A 15,165-nucleotide genomic window follows, 5' to 3' on the forward strand; every position below is an offset into this window, starting at 1 on the left:
AATTTGATCACTTGCTCACTAATGATTCTGTGTTTCGTATGAGTGAACCAATATACTGGTGCTTCTGACAAACCTCATTGCTTTTATCACTGGCCTCTGGTCTGGGGAGGCATCTGTTTTTCTTGCCTTCTTGATGAATGAAACAAAAAGCTGTGGGCTAACTGTACAAGGAGCTTCCCAAAGCCTGGATCAGGTTACAAAGGCCAGGGTTCAGCTCTGCCAGCTACACAGCTGACTAGCAATGCAGGGTGATGCCAATAATGTGGATTCAGTCCCCACATTGGCTAAAGGTATCATGAAGAAGTCTCCCCTTGCCTGAGGTGTCGTGATCCTCAGGTTAAACCATCACCAGTCTAATGAGACAGCAACCCTATAGTTTGGTAAGGCTGTGGTGTCTTTCCATTTTACCTGGGGGCAGCAACGTGGCTCAGTGGGGTTGCACAGTGGCTCAGTGGGACTGGGGTTCAATTCCAGCCTCGAACCACTGGCTCTGTGAAGTTTTCACTTTCTCCCTGTGTCTGCATGAGTTTCCTCTGGACTCTCTGGCTTTCTCCCACAGCGCAAAGAAGTGCTGGATAGGCCATGCTAAATTGCCCATAGTATCCAGCGGTGTACAGGTTAGGTGAATTAGCCATGAGAAATGCAGGGTTATGGGGATAGGGTAGAGCGTAGTCTCTGCGTGGGATGCTCTTTCAGTGGGTTTGTGTGGACTTGATGGGCCAAATGGCCCGCTTCCAAACTGTAGGGATTCTATGATTCTCTAGCAACCCAAACTTTTACCTGGCTTCTACTGAATGCACAGTGTTAAAACTACCCCTTTTTGATAGATTCCCTGTGGGAGTATCAATGCTCAGCCATGTTGGTCAAAGTGTAAACCAATTTCTGAACTGACATACTAATGTGAATACCTGGCTCCATCCTGTTTTGTTGCACTTGGTGGAGTTCCAAGGGTGGGGCTCAGGTATATTCTTGAAACACAGTTGAGAAAGTATTCACCCACACCCAGTTTTGTGGCAGTTAATCAAGTAACACTTGATCCTTGGGGCAATGCCTCATTCTGCACTGCTGACATCAGCTGTTTTGGCAAGTACAGAATTCATCAATTCTCATTAATGTTCATATAAACACATCCCATTGTGACACCTTCCTTTAGGCATTTATTTATATATTACTTTGAAAAGGGATGTGAGCTTCTTTCGCGAATGCAAATTCTCACCACTTTTTCTCAAGAAGTCTCGACAAAGAGCTCGCTTTGTCTATGCTAGACACCTCTTCAATCAGTTTTATGATGTTTCTCGGGAATTGCCTCCTTTTTACAAATTCAGGCTACTTTTCTGGAAATGTTCAAGGTGTTCATCTCCTGAGACACCAGAATAATTTCACAACAGCACACATTAGACTAACTCAGCCACCTTTCTTAAATTTGGGAAGAGCACACGGAATTTGAAGGATTATTTTCCAAATCAAGAGAACGCTGGAAGCTTATTTTAGGGTAGTGTCAGTTTTTTTCTTCACGTCTTATGGTGGAAACTATCCGGGACCTGGCATTTTCCATTCTGCTACCATTCTTTTCTTCATGTTAGTTGATTTTGCATCTAAGTTTAATGATTCTCGATCTCAGATTCAGCATCAGTGACTTTCGGATAACCAGCATTCTACTTTTTCCTTTATGATAAATACTGATGTAAAGCATCACTTCCATTGATAAGATCACAATTAACAATTTATTAATTGCTCATATTACCCTTACCCAGACTTTTGTTTACCTCATGTTACAATTAGTTTTCGTTTGCACAGTTTTGGTAACACATGCAGAGTTTTTTTTAATCATGTTCCCTTTTTCTGGCTCTTGTTATCTGTTATGTGTATTTCTTTCCTATTCACCAGGTACTGTTTTTTTTTGTTGTATTTTTGCATGTTTTTTCCTCTTGTTGTTACTTTTTATTTAAGCATCTTTCTTGGGGTTCCTTCGCCTGAGAGGTATAAGCACATTCTGTATCATCTTCAATTGTTTTGAACACCTCCCATTGACTGTCTATTGTTTTACTCATTTACAGTTGACCCAGTTTACAGTGTCAGACTCTGTCACATTGCATTGAAGTCAGTCTTACCCAAATCTGAGGCAGTTTTGCATTTCTCCTTTCCAAACATAACAATGCAACAATGAACCAAGTATGAGTGAAATCTTCACCCACACACATTAACCTGTCAACTATATCTGACTCATTGCTCAAGGATGACATGGCCCTTTTGTGATTCTCGGAATTTTTTACCCTGACCGTCTTCTTAGTATCAGGAACATGGAAACATACAGAATAGGAATGGTATGACCATTCAGTCCCTTAAACATGTCCTGACAATCTTTAGGACGATGGCACATCTGATCCAGGCCTCAACTCTGCATAAACCTCAACCGCTCAATACTTACAGGCAATATCTGCCCCCCCTTTAAATATTTTTGGATCTAGCCTCCACAACTCGGGTGTAGAGAATTTCAGAAATTCACTGCTGCCTGCGAAAACAACTTCCCTTGTATTTTAGTTTTACAGGACTATGCCCTTCAACTGTAATTATGCTCTCCAATTTGAGAATTCCCACTTATGCAAATATCTTAAAACCTGTCTGTCAATCCGCCTCAAAATCTTGCAAATTTCAATAAGATCACCCCACATTCTTCTAAACTCCAATTTTAAGAAAAAGACTCAACCCATTTAGAAATTTTTGATAAGTTAATTCCTTCATTCTCGGAATCAATTGAGCAAACCTCTTTTCGTAGAATCATTGGATCCCTACAGAGCGAAAGGGGCCATTTAGCTCGTTGAATCCACACTGAGCCTCTGAAGAGTATTCCATCCAGACCCAGCTCCTCCACCCTATTCCCATGACCCCGGATTTCCCATGCCGGGTCCACCTAGCCTGCACATCTCTGGACACTATGGGCAATTTAACATGGCCAATCCAACTAGCCTTTGGGACGAAACTGAAGCACCCAAAGGAAACCCACACAGTCACAGAGAGAATGTGCAAACGCCACACAGACAGTCACCTAAAGCTGTTTTGAACCATTTCCAGCACCAATATGTTATTTCACAAGTATGGAGAGCAAAAGCTGTATACAATATTAGAGATGCAGCCTCACCAAGACTCATTATTTGTGAGTCCAATTCCTTCACGATAAATGCGAGAATACTACTTGTCTTCTTAATTACTTGCTGTACCTGCATGCTCACACATTGTATTTTACTAACTGGAACAACTGGATCCCTCTCTGTTCTATTTAAATTACCGCCATTCTTTTGACTCTCCCAACCAAAGTGCACACTGATAGCTTTCTACATTAAATTTCATCTGCCAAGATGGGGTGGCACAGTTCCTCAGTGGTTAGCACTGCTATCTCAAAGAGCCAAGGACTTGGGTTCAATTCCAGCCTTGAGCTTCTGTGTGGAGTTTGCACATTCTCCCTGCAAGTGTGAAGTTTCCACTGGGTGCTCCAGTTTCCTCCCACAATCCAAAGATGCACAGGTTGTGGATTGGCCATGCTAAATTGACCATAGTGTGCAGAGATGTCACGCTTGGTGGGTTAGCCATGGGAATTGCATGGTTACAGTAGGCTTGAATGGGATGCTTTTCAAAGAGTCAGTGTGGACTCAACAGGCCTGCTTCCAAACTGTAGGGGTTTGGTGATTTTGCCTACTCACTTAACATATCTCTATCCTGTTACAAATTCCTTATGTCCTCAGCACAACATATCCTTCTGCTTATCGTTGTAACATCTGCAAAGTTTTAGACATTTGACTTTGTCACCTCCTCCAAGTCATTACTAGAGATGTAAATGTAGGTTTGCTCGCTGAGCTGGAAGGTTCATTTTCAGATGTTTCGTCACCATACTAGATAATATCTGCCGTGAGCCTCCAGATGAAACACTGCTGATGATTCCTGCATTCTATTTATATGTTTGGGTTTCTTTGGGCCAGTGATGTCATTTCCTGTGGTAATGTCATTTCATATGGCGATATCATTTCCTGTTCTTTTTCTCAGGGGCTGGTAAATCGGGTCCAAGTCAATGTGTTTGTTGATAAGAGTTCCAGTTGGCTCAGTGAACAAACCACCTGAGCTACAAATCTTCTCAAAACTTGCTAATTATTAGAGATGGTAAATAATTGAGGCCCAAGGATTGATCCTTATGATACAGCACAAGTTGATCTTTCGATGCTGTCAAGAACACAATTTCCTTTAAATAGCTACAAAGCCATAAAAATAAACAAAATAGAAACACTTAAAAACCTCAAGGATAGTATATTTTCAATTGTATTCTCATAAAATTATCAAATGTCAAAAACCCTCAATGCCTTATAAAGCTGTGTGAACAGCTATTACAGCTGAACACTATAGATCTTTACCCATAGTATTCTTCCAGGGGATGGAGTGCCCTCTTCTGGTGCAGAGGTAGTATCTCTTCCTGTGGACCAAGACATTTGAGTTCAAGTTTCACCTGCGCTATAGGAGTATAATAACATCTCTGACTAGGCTGTCTGGAAAAGTAGGTTAAATTAAAAATAAAATCAGGTTCTTGTTGTGCAGTGGTAATGTCCCTACCTCTGGACTACGACACCTGGGTTCCAGTCCCACCTGCTCCAAAGGTGTGCATTAACATCTCTGAATAGGTTGGTTAGTCGCTACCTCACCCTCACCTTTGAGGGTCTGCATTACCCTTAATGAGCTTTACAGATAAATTAATCAGTAGTAGAACAGAGCTGTAGTGGGGTTAAAACATCTGGTGTGATGGGGATTTAAAAAAACACATTCAGTTTGTGTGCAAGAGGATTTTTGGACATATAACAAAAAAAAAGTTGAAGGGACTGTATAGAGGGTGGTGCAGGGGTATTATCTCAAACACTAAGTCAGGAGGCTTGGATTCAAGTCCAATCTGGGTCCAGAGGCGTGTAGTAACATTCCTGAACAGGCTGATTCGAAAATATCTTAACAGGTACACTTAGGCAATTTTTGTCTTTTTTTTCTAAACTAATGCTTTTCAATCAAATGAGTCCAGAAACGTGAAGGTATTTTTGTATCAAAACGTCTTCTGTCTGGACTTCCACATTTCTATGATCATCACATCAGGATCCTTAAGCATCCTAGGATTTTGATTTTGAATGCATAGGAATATTTTCACTAATTGACAGTATTCCAATGCATTTCAAAATGGAGAGAATACCAGTTAAGGAAATGGCCAACTTACCTGTAAGGATGGAGGCATATGGTCAATTACAACATTAAACACAGTCAATGTATCAAAAATATGCAATAACAAATGACAGATACAGTATAACATGATTAAATGTCAAATTATATACATTGATATGAAAGGCCTAGTATTGTTTGAATAGTGATATATTTTGAAGTGTGCATGTGCATCCTTGTACACTCATCAATGAAAGTAGACAGTAAGGTGCAGCAATAATTAGGAATGCACGTGCTATGCTGGCCTGCATTGCCAGAGGACTTGGGTTCAGAAATAGACATGTTTTATTGCAGTTATTCGGGGACTTGTTAAGACCATACCTGGAGTATTATGACTTGGAGGTGCCAGTGTTGGACCGGGGTTTACAAAGTTAAAAATCACACAACACCAGGTCATAGTCCAACAGGTTTACTTGGAAGCACTAGCTTTCGGAGTGCTGCTCCTTCATTAGTTGGTTGTGCAACCACCTGATGAAGGAGCAGCATTCTGAAAGCAAGTGCTTCCAAATAAATCTATTGGACTATGACCTGGAGTATTATATGCAGTTTTGATTATGAAAGATACACTTGCCATAGAGGGGTACATCAGACTTTCACTAGGCTATTCCAGGGATGGCAAGACTATCACATGAGGAGAGATTAGTTCAACTGGGCTTGTATTCAATTGAGTTTAGAAGAATGAGAGGGGGATCTGGTTGAAATGTATAAAATTCTAACAGGGATAGACAGACTAAGGACATGGAGGATAGTTTTCTACGGTTGGTGAGTCTAGATCCAGAGGACACAGTCTTAGGCTATGGGATTGTCCATTTAGGGCTGAGATGAGGAAAGATTTCTTCATTCAAAGTGTGTGATTCTGTGGATTACTGTGGATGAAGAGATCAAGGGGTATAGGGAGAAAATGGAAATATGGCATTGAGACAGAAAACAAGCCATGCCGTATTGACTGGTAGAACAGATTCAAAAGGCTGAAGAACATGTTCCTGCCAAAGCTTTTCTGTCACTAGTTTAATAATGACATTTGAAGTTGTCAATAGGTTTCCCACTGCACAGCAGCTTCCTGAAGAGCAATGGTGGCGTTCCCACAGGTTCCGAAATTATTCCCACCACAATGAAAATAGCATGTGAAATGAAATTCAAATGTTTCCACTGCCTGTACAATGCCAGCCTTGAAGTTGCAGGATGAATGCGGAGTGCCACAACATGTCACACTTTTTGCCACGTGCTTATCTAATTTCTGTAGATGAATGTATTCTGCCTCTTTACCGCTCCAATGTGGGTTGGGTATGGATGGTGGGTGGTGATTTCTAAACAACTTCCTGAGTACAATATCCGCTATTTTCTCTTTTATCATGCTTTTCCTGAACTCTCCACGGTCTGCCTCCTTCTCATCTGTTATATCATCTCTGATCATAGATTTAATTTCATCTTTCACCAGTGTTGCAGCACCTTCTTTCTACCAGATTCCCATGTCTTACCACAGTTTAGTTCCTAGCGCTGACCATCCTTTGCACCCATGTTTCAGTAACTGCCAGCATGCTGCACCCTCCGAGTTGTATTTGTGTCTACAATTGACAATAATGTATTTGGAAGTCTCATTTTTTGTTTGCCATACATTGCAGATTATGTATATATGGGTCACAGGCATCCTAACCTGTCCTTTTGCTGTAACATTTAGCTCACTTTTCTTATTTATAGAACATAGAACAATACAGCACAGGAATGGGCCCATGATGCTGTGCTGAACATGATGCCAAATTAAACTAAGCCCTTCTGCTGCCCTTGGTCCATATCTCTCCATTTCTTGCATATTCATGTGCTTATCTAAAAATCCCTTAAACGTCCCAATCATATCTGCCTCTACCATTACCCCTGGCATGCGTTCCAGAATCCTACCACACGCTGCGTAAAACAACTTGCGCCTCACATCTCCTTTGAATTTTCTCCCTCTCACCTTAAATATCTGTCCCTGGTATTAGACATTGCAACTCTGGGAAAAAAGCTTCTGACCGTCAACCCTATCTATGCATCTTATAATTTTATAGACTTCTATCAAATCTCCTCTCAGACTCCGCCACTCCAAAGAAAACAACCCAAGATTTTCCAGCCTCTCCTTGTAGCCTATACCCTCTAATCCAGGCACCATCCTGGAGAACCGCTTCTGCACCCTCTCCAAAGCCTCCATATCCTTCCTACAATGTCATGACCAGAAGTGAACACAATACTCTAAGTATACCCTATTTCTTTCTCTTTACGGTTTAATCACTTTGCCCCTTCAAGTTTTCCCTTTTCCTGTAGTCACTAAAGCACAATTTCTGATTGCTACTCTATTCTCTATGACTATTGCTATTCTACTTTCTCCAACTTACTAGCTTAAAGCCCTTGTGACTATTTTATTTCTCCTATCCTTTGGAATGCCTGCTCTTGCTTGGTTCAGGTGAAACCCATCCCAATAGATCCTTTTAAAGTAAAAGATGGTCTCGGTGTCTCATGAGATGGAATGTCTTGTTCATTTGCCATGCCTTCAACTTTATGTTCACCTCCCTAACCAGTTTATCCCTATGTCAATTTGTGTGTAGCTTTTAGAGATTCTAACCCTTGAAATTCTGTTCTTTAATGTACCACCTAGCTTCTTATATGATCCAAACTGTGCCTCATACTCTCTATATCATTGACTTATGGACCACAACGATTGAATCCTTCTCTTTCTCACCAAGATTCTTTCAGTCTCTTGCAACACACAACTTTAGAAGCTGGACCATAGGGTTAAATCCTCAAGGAGAAAGTGAGGTCTGCAGATGCTGGAGATCAGAGCTGAAAATGTGTTGCTGGAAAAGCGCAGCAGGTCAGGCAGCATCCAGGGAACAGGAGATTCGACATTTCGGGCATAAGCCCTTCTTCAGGAATGAAGGAATTCCTGAAGAAGGGCTTATGCCCGAAAGATCGAATCTCCTGTTCCTTGGATGCTGCCTGACCTGCTGCGCTTTTCCAGCAACACATTTTCAGCATAGGGTTGAATCCACCAAGAAAGAGAATTAAGTACATTAATATCTAAGAAATGTGCTTGAAACACATTATCCTGGTGTGTTTACCTGAATATCAGCCAGTTTGGAGAAATCTGAATTTCTTCCAAAGTAGTATTTGATCCCGTTATAGGCTCCCTCCAGAGTAACACCTCGGATCAGTAGTAAGATCAAACCAATGTATGGGATTGCCACAGTAAAATACGACACCTGGCCATGAAGTGCAGCATGTTAAAACTTCTCTGTACTTCTGGTACAACACTGAAAATTTAATGGAAAACTAATATGATGTAAATCAATGCAGAAAATGAAGCAGACACCAGGACTAATAATGCCATGAACTGTATATTTCATATACAGCTGCAGATTGATTCCAAACAGAATATTAGTCTGATATTGACCAGTGAATTAGTGACACATCGTAACTGGTATAGCTCATCGAATATAGTGAAGCTGATTCAAGAATGCCAATGCTTCTTCGGTTGTCCATTTTAAAGTTAGTGAGCTTGAATAAAATGTCAACAAGCGCATCTATTGAAGAATAACAAACTACGATAGCAGATATGCTTCAGATTACAACTAAGCAAGGGTTTGGCAACACAGTCACAGCTGTCACGGAAGCTATTTAGCTCAGAAACAGCCCAGTCATGGCAAAGAGGTAGAGGCAGCCTGAGCAAGAACATTTTGTGAGCAAGCATCTTTAAAAGATTCACAATTGATCAAGGGAGCACATTTCTCAGCTGTTTTGAAATACATTTTGCCATATTTTTGGTCAGCTGCTAATGCAATAATTTGCCTCTCCCTCCCTATGCTTTCATGCAAGGATTGTTGATTGGAATGATAGGAAATGACATGTTCGCCAAAATTGCAGACGATTAATCCAAAGATGTGCAGGTCAGGTGAATTGGCCATGCTAAATTGCCCAAAGTGTTCAGGGTGTGAGAGTTAGGTGCATTAGTCAGGGGTAAATGTAGAGTAATAGGGTGGGGGAAAGGTCTGGGTGGGTTGATTTTTGGAGGGTTGCTGTGGACTTGATGGGCCAAATGGCCTGTTCCACACTGTTGGGATTCTATGGTGCTCTACGGTATGGCTAATGATGTACATTTGCCCCCAAAAATGGGAATTTGAAGCTGCATTGAGAGGTTAAAAGGCCTTGTTTTGACTGGCAGACTGTGCATAGTAATGTCTCCATTAGAGGGGGTGTTTCTGAAGCATTTGAATGAGTTGGGTAACTCATGCACTGATTTTGCATAAGAACTCTGATGTTTCAGGCGGTGCTACATGAGAAAGGAGATCAATAGCTAGTTCTGCAGCAGACAATCCCATTGTCAGTCACACTCAATTTGACAACGGCTAGATTGGTAGTGGGTGGGGGGTGTTAAATATCATGGACAGGATCAGAGAGACACAGATATTGCATTGTGAGGGGACCTTGAGCTGCTATGTGACAGAAGGCTGGCATATTCAAGACGCGGTAACAATCAACTGCGCCCTAAAACCTGACTGGGTTGTTTTGCAGAGAAATGCAGTGAGCTGACCATGAAGCGACATAAAAGAAAAACGCTCACTCGAGTCAGTGCCTTGTCGACAGACATTGGAAACTCAGCACACATTCCCTAACAGCGGGAACAAGGTTGCCTTCAGGGCTCACCGTGTGCTCACTCCTGAGCTCTAAACCTTAAAACATGACCCCTACCACCATGGCCAAAGTAAAAATGCACTTTAAGGTTCTCCAAAATTAATTTTACCTTTCCAGAAATTTTGATTCCTTTGCACAGCACCAGCAGAATAATCAGCCAGGTCACGAGTAGACAAATAGCTAGATGCCAGACGACATTCCCAGTCTCATTAATTGAACTTGAACGATGTAAAACCACAACACTGAATGAATGATGACAGAACCTGTTAGGGTTGCATTTATTGCACTGAAGAGTGAATTTCCTCCTTATATGAGGCTAAATTCTCAAGGACAAGCAACTACATAGAGAGATTAAAAGAAAAGGCCTTGTTTTGACTGGCAGACTGTGCATAGTGATGTATCCATTAGAGGGGGGTGTTTCTCGGCAGCCTACAGCCTGGAAGACTCAATGTTGAGTTCTCCAGTTTCAAACAACCTCCCTCCCCATCCCCCGACTCCCTCCCCATCCCATCCACTGCTCCCTGCCACCAACCGGATTCCTTCCTCCCATTGACCAGCCAGGTCATACTTGTACCTGTCTTCACCTGTTCCCCACTTCACCACCCTGCCCCTGCCATCCCCTTTATCTTCAGCTCCCCCTACACCCACCCCCAGTCCTGAAGAAGGGTTATGCCTGAAACGTTGACTTTTCTACCTCCAGATGTTGCCTGGCTTGCTGGGTTCTCCCAGCATCCTGCCTGTTTACTTTGGATTCCAGCATCTGCTGCTTTATTTTGTCTCTATCAAAGGGAAACACCGCTGTTGAAGTGAATACTGATTGCCCCCGAGGATGGAAGCCTGTAGGAAAACAGTTTGCCAGGGAGACGGTTCACAAATTTACCAAGACTACCATAATGGAGCATGATAGAGACAATGGGCTTGAATATATGCACCTGCTTCACAGAGTGGGGTTAAGAGGCACAGTCATGAGTGAGCTGAGAGGCCACTTATCAGGATATAGATGCGGGGAGTTAGTGGCGACATTATACCAGCAACAGGATGTGGCTTTGATACATCATGCAGCAGGAGGCTCTCTACGATGCACAAGCTGCCATTTATTGGCTAGATTGCTACCACCTTCATTTTTGAGTGTACGAACTACGTGGTCTAGTGTGGTAGAGGAAAACCACTCCCTCGTTTAACCAGTAGTGTGGATAATAAGGTACAGTTTACTGAATGTTCACAACTAATTATATGCTATATTTATAGGAAATACAGTTTGACAGAGACTTTAGGAGGACCAGATGCTAGGTCTCACTTTTTTGAGATCTCAAGGGGTTCAGCCCATGTGAGATTATCACAAATGCTTCGGACAATCATCAGTATTAACCCATTCGAACACTTATACACAATATGAAAGCAGTGGGTAGTTGGTGTTTTTTTTAGATTAGAGTAGATTACTTACAGTGTGGAAACAGGCCCTTTGGCCCAACAAGTCCACACCAACCCGCCGAAGCGCAACCCACCCATACCCCTACATTTACCCCTTACCTAACACTACGGGCAATTTAGCATGGCCAATTCACTTGACCCGCACATCTTTGGACTGTGGGAGGAAACCAGAGCACCCGGAGGAAACCCACGCAGACACGGGGAGAACGTGCAAACTCCACACAGTCAGTCACCTGAGTCAGGAATTGAACCCGGGTCTCAGGCGCTGTGAGGCAGCAGTGCTAACCACTGTGCCACCGTGCCGCCCCGGTGTAAAGGTCATTGTAAAGATCAACACCTCAAAATCACATCCTCTCACTGGAATTGATAGGTGTCTTCCAAAAGTAATGCGCAAGGCCATTAGGAATCAAACCAAAAGGTCACAGTGTAAAGGTGAGGCCTCAGTAGCTGTAGGAGGATCAGTCTCTCTGTAGCCAGAGTGGAGAACAGGATGCTTCATTTGCAAACTGCATCCAGTGTAGCTGGATGTGGAAGATGGAGTACCATGTACCCAATGAAGAGACAGGCATAGCTCAGAGACCCATGCAGGTACCCATAGCCACCCCTCTGGTCGGTAGGAAGTGGGAGGATTGAAAGGAAAAGTTGTTGAGGCTGAGAACCTTCCTGAAGAAGGGCTTATCTCAGCGTTTCTCGCCTGTAAGTGTTTAAAGTCTGGTTGAAGATTTGTAGCTCGGTTGTCCGTTGTTGTGGTTCTGTTCGCTGAGCTGGAAGTTTTTGCTGCAAACGTTTCGTTCCCTGGCTAGGGAACATCATCAGTGCTATTGGAGCCTCCTGTGAAGCGCTGCTTTGATGTTTCTTCCGGTATTTATAGTGATTTGTTCTTGCCGCTTCCGGGTGTCAGTTTCAGCTGTAGTAGTTTGTATGTGGGGTCCAGGTCGATGTGTCTGTTGATGGATGTTCTTGCCGCTTCCGGGTGTCAGTTTCAGCCGTAGTGGTTTGTATATGGGGTCCAGGTCTATGTGTCTGTTAATGGAGTTTGTGGATGAATGCCATGTCTCTAGGAATTCCCTGGCTGTTCTCTGTCTGGCTTGTTCTATGATGGTAGTGTTTTCCCAGTCAAATTCATGTTCCTGGTTGTCTGAGTGTATGGCTACTAGGGATAACTGGTCGTGTCGTTTTGTGACTAGCTGATGTTCATGGATGCGGATTGTTAGCTGTCTTCCTGTTTGTCCTATATAGTGTTTTGTGCAGTCCTTGCATGGTATTTTGTAAACTACGTTAGTTTGGCTCGTGCTGGCTATTGGGTCCTTTGTTCTAGTGAGTTGTTGTCTGAGTGTGGAAGTTGGCTTGTGTGCTGTTATGAGTCCTAAGGGTCGCAATAGTCTGGCTGTCAGTTCTGAGACGCTCCTGACGTATGGTAGTGTGGCTAGTCCTTTTGGTTGTGGCATGTCCTCGTTCCGTGGTCTATCTCTTAGGCATCTGGTGATAAAGTTGCGTGGGTATCCGTTTTTGGCGAATACCTTGTATAGGTGTTCCTCTTCCTCTTTTCGCAGTTCTGGTGTACTGCAGTGTGTTGTGGCTCTTTTGAATAGTGTCCTGGGAAAACACTACCATCATAGGACAAGCCAGACAGAGAACAGCCAGGGAATTCCTAGAGGCATGGCATTCATCCACAAACTCCATTAACAGACACATAGACCTGGACCCCATGTACAAACCACTACAGCTGAAACTGACACCCGGAAACGGCAAGAACATCCATCAACAGACACATCGACCTGGACCCCACATACAAACTACTACAGCTGAAACTGACACCCGGAAGCGGCAAGAACAAACCACTATAAATACCGGAAGAAACATCAAAGCAGCGCTTCACAGGAGGCTCCAATAGCACTGATGATGTTCCCTAGCCAGGGAACGAAACGTTTGCAGCAAAAACTTCCAGCTCGGCGAACAGAACCACAACAAGGGTTTATGCCCGAAACATCGATTCTTCTGCTCCTCAGATGCTGCCTGGCCTGCTGTGTTTTTCCAGCACCACATTTTTCAACTGAGAACCAATTCTGCCAATCAAATGAGAGTATCAGTGGAGGGGGACTAGGTGGGTTGGGAGGGGATGAAGAAACAGAGGGCTTTGAGGCCTTCCTCATGTGGGATACAGGTATAGAGGGACTAGATGTCTATGGTGAAGATGAGGTATTGGGGGGGCCGGGGAATCCAAACTCGTGGAAGAGGCGGAGGGCGTTATCTTGAATGTAAGTCGTGAGATCATGGAACAAAGGGGACAGGATGGAGTAGAAATAAGGGGAGATGAGTTCAATAGGGCAGGAGCAGGCAGAGACAATTGATCAACCGGTGCAGTCGAGGTTTCGCTTAGTCCTGCCATATTGAACTCATCTCCGCCGATCTCCCGACTGAACCACAACCTTGTTTTGTATCATCACGCTTCATACAGAAATCAGCTCCAGCCCTCAAATCTCTGCATAGTTTCAGTAAACCAACAAACCGTTGGTTCAGAACCCTGGCTTCACTAACTCTGATAGTTCCAGCTGTGAGCAGAAGGTGTACTCACTCCCAGAAATGCTCGCTTCGGCTCTTCTGGTATGAAGAATTCTGGCAGTTTTTGTTTCCGTTATTTTCTGAAGACGATGTCACATTGTACATGGGATCTGCAGGTTAATAAATAATGCATGAAGAATCAGGCACAGCAGAACATCATTCGACACATTGGTCCTGAATTACGTGTCAGACTTTCTGGCCTGAGCCAACTTTTCCCCTTGTTCTCAGTTTAATTATATGTTAAATATAAGTCAAAAAGTGATTCAATCAGCCTCAACAATTGGTAGTATAATTGATATCATCACCCTGTTAAATAAAAATCAATTCCCTTTTAACTCCGCTAATATCAAGATAATATTCCTTTTGCTTTGGTCTAAACACTATAAAAAAAGTCATTCATTTTTTCACACTTTTAAAATGTTTCCACCCTAACAATATCTGCTACATGGAACACAATCTTGATTTCTTGGGAATTTTTCTCTCAAGGCCACTTATATTCTTGCTAGAGTTCAAATGTTATTTTTCTTTATAGCTGAATGGATTGAGAGGACACTATTATCAGTTGCAGGGTGACCAAGGCTTGGAATGCGTATTCAAGGATATTTTATATTTCAAATCTGTAGAAAGAAATACAAAAGAAGATGGAGGAGATCTCTGACAAAGGATTACATTCATGCAGCTATGAGAATGGTCTTTGCTTCACAGATCAAGGCCTGGAATTAGTTTGATTGGAAATATGAACATCAAGTGAAAACAAAAAATCACTGGTCGATGTATTGAAAAGCCCCATAACACAACTGCAATGTCGGACAGATTGCAAACTGTAAAATATTGAGAGCTATTAAGGCAAGTATTTTAATTACCATGGCTAATTTAAATCTTCTTGCAAATTTGAAATATCAGATTGGCAAGTGTAATCTTGGGGACATTTAGACTCATACATTGGATTTATATTGCAGTGAAATTAAAGCATTTGATAACCCTCAAAATTGCTCAATTATTCTTAATCAGGTTTTACAAATAATTGATTTCAGATACAAAGTTTATAACTTAAACAAAAATTGTCAATGTATTATTAATGTAATTTTAGCAGAACACAGATGAACTACAAGGCAATCTGATTAATTATCTATGATCCAAGTTCAATCCTCTTTGTCACCAACCCCCACTCACATACTGACAGGTGGACAGTTACAGGAAAAGAAATGAAAGAATCGTAACTTGCCAGTTCGATTACGGTTTCAACAATGAATGCTAAGGCTGCATGAA

General features: G+C 42.4%; 1 protein-coding gene across 1 annotated transcript in view; it reads right to left on the reverse strand.

Annotated features, from left to right (window-relative positions):
* The window catches only part of LOC132820328 (sodium- and chloride-dependent neutral and basic amino acid transporter B(0+)-like), an 86,160-nt gene that overhangs the window by 29,360 nt on the left and 41,635 nt on the right, over nucleotides 1-15,165 (reverse strand). The window contains exons 5-7 of the mRNA XM_060832351.1: nucleotides 13,910-14,006; nucleotides 10,013-10,145; nucleotides 8,334-8,474 (exon numbers count right to left, since the gene is read on the reverse strand). Of these exons, the coding sequence (XP_060688334.1) occupies nucleotides 8,334-8,474; nucleotides 10,013-10,145; nucleotides 13,910-14,006 (371 nt within the window). The remainder of the gene's footprint in view (nucleotides 1-8,333; nucleotides 8,475-10,012; nucleotides 10,146-13,909; nucleotides 14,007-15,165) is intronic.

This window comes from Hemiscyllium ocellatum, chromosome 11, assembly GCF_020745735.1.
Source record: "Hemiscyllium ocellatum isolate sHemOce1 chromosome 11, sHemOce1.pat.X.cur, whole genome shotgun sequence".
NCBI lineage: Eukaryota > Metazoa > Chordata > Chondrichthyes > Orectolobiformes > Hemiscylliidae > Hemiscyllium > Hemiscyllium ocellatum.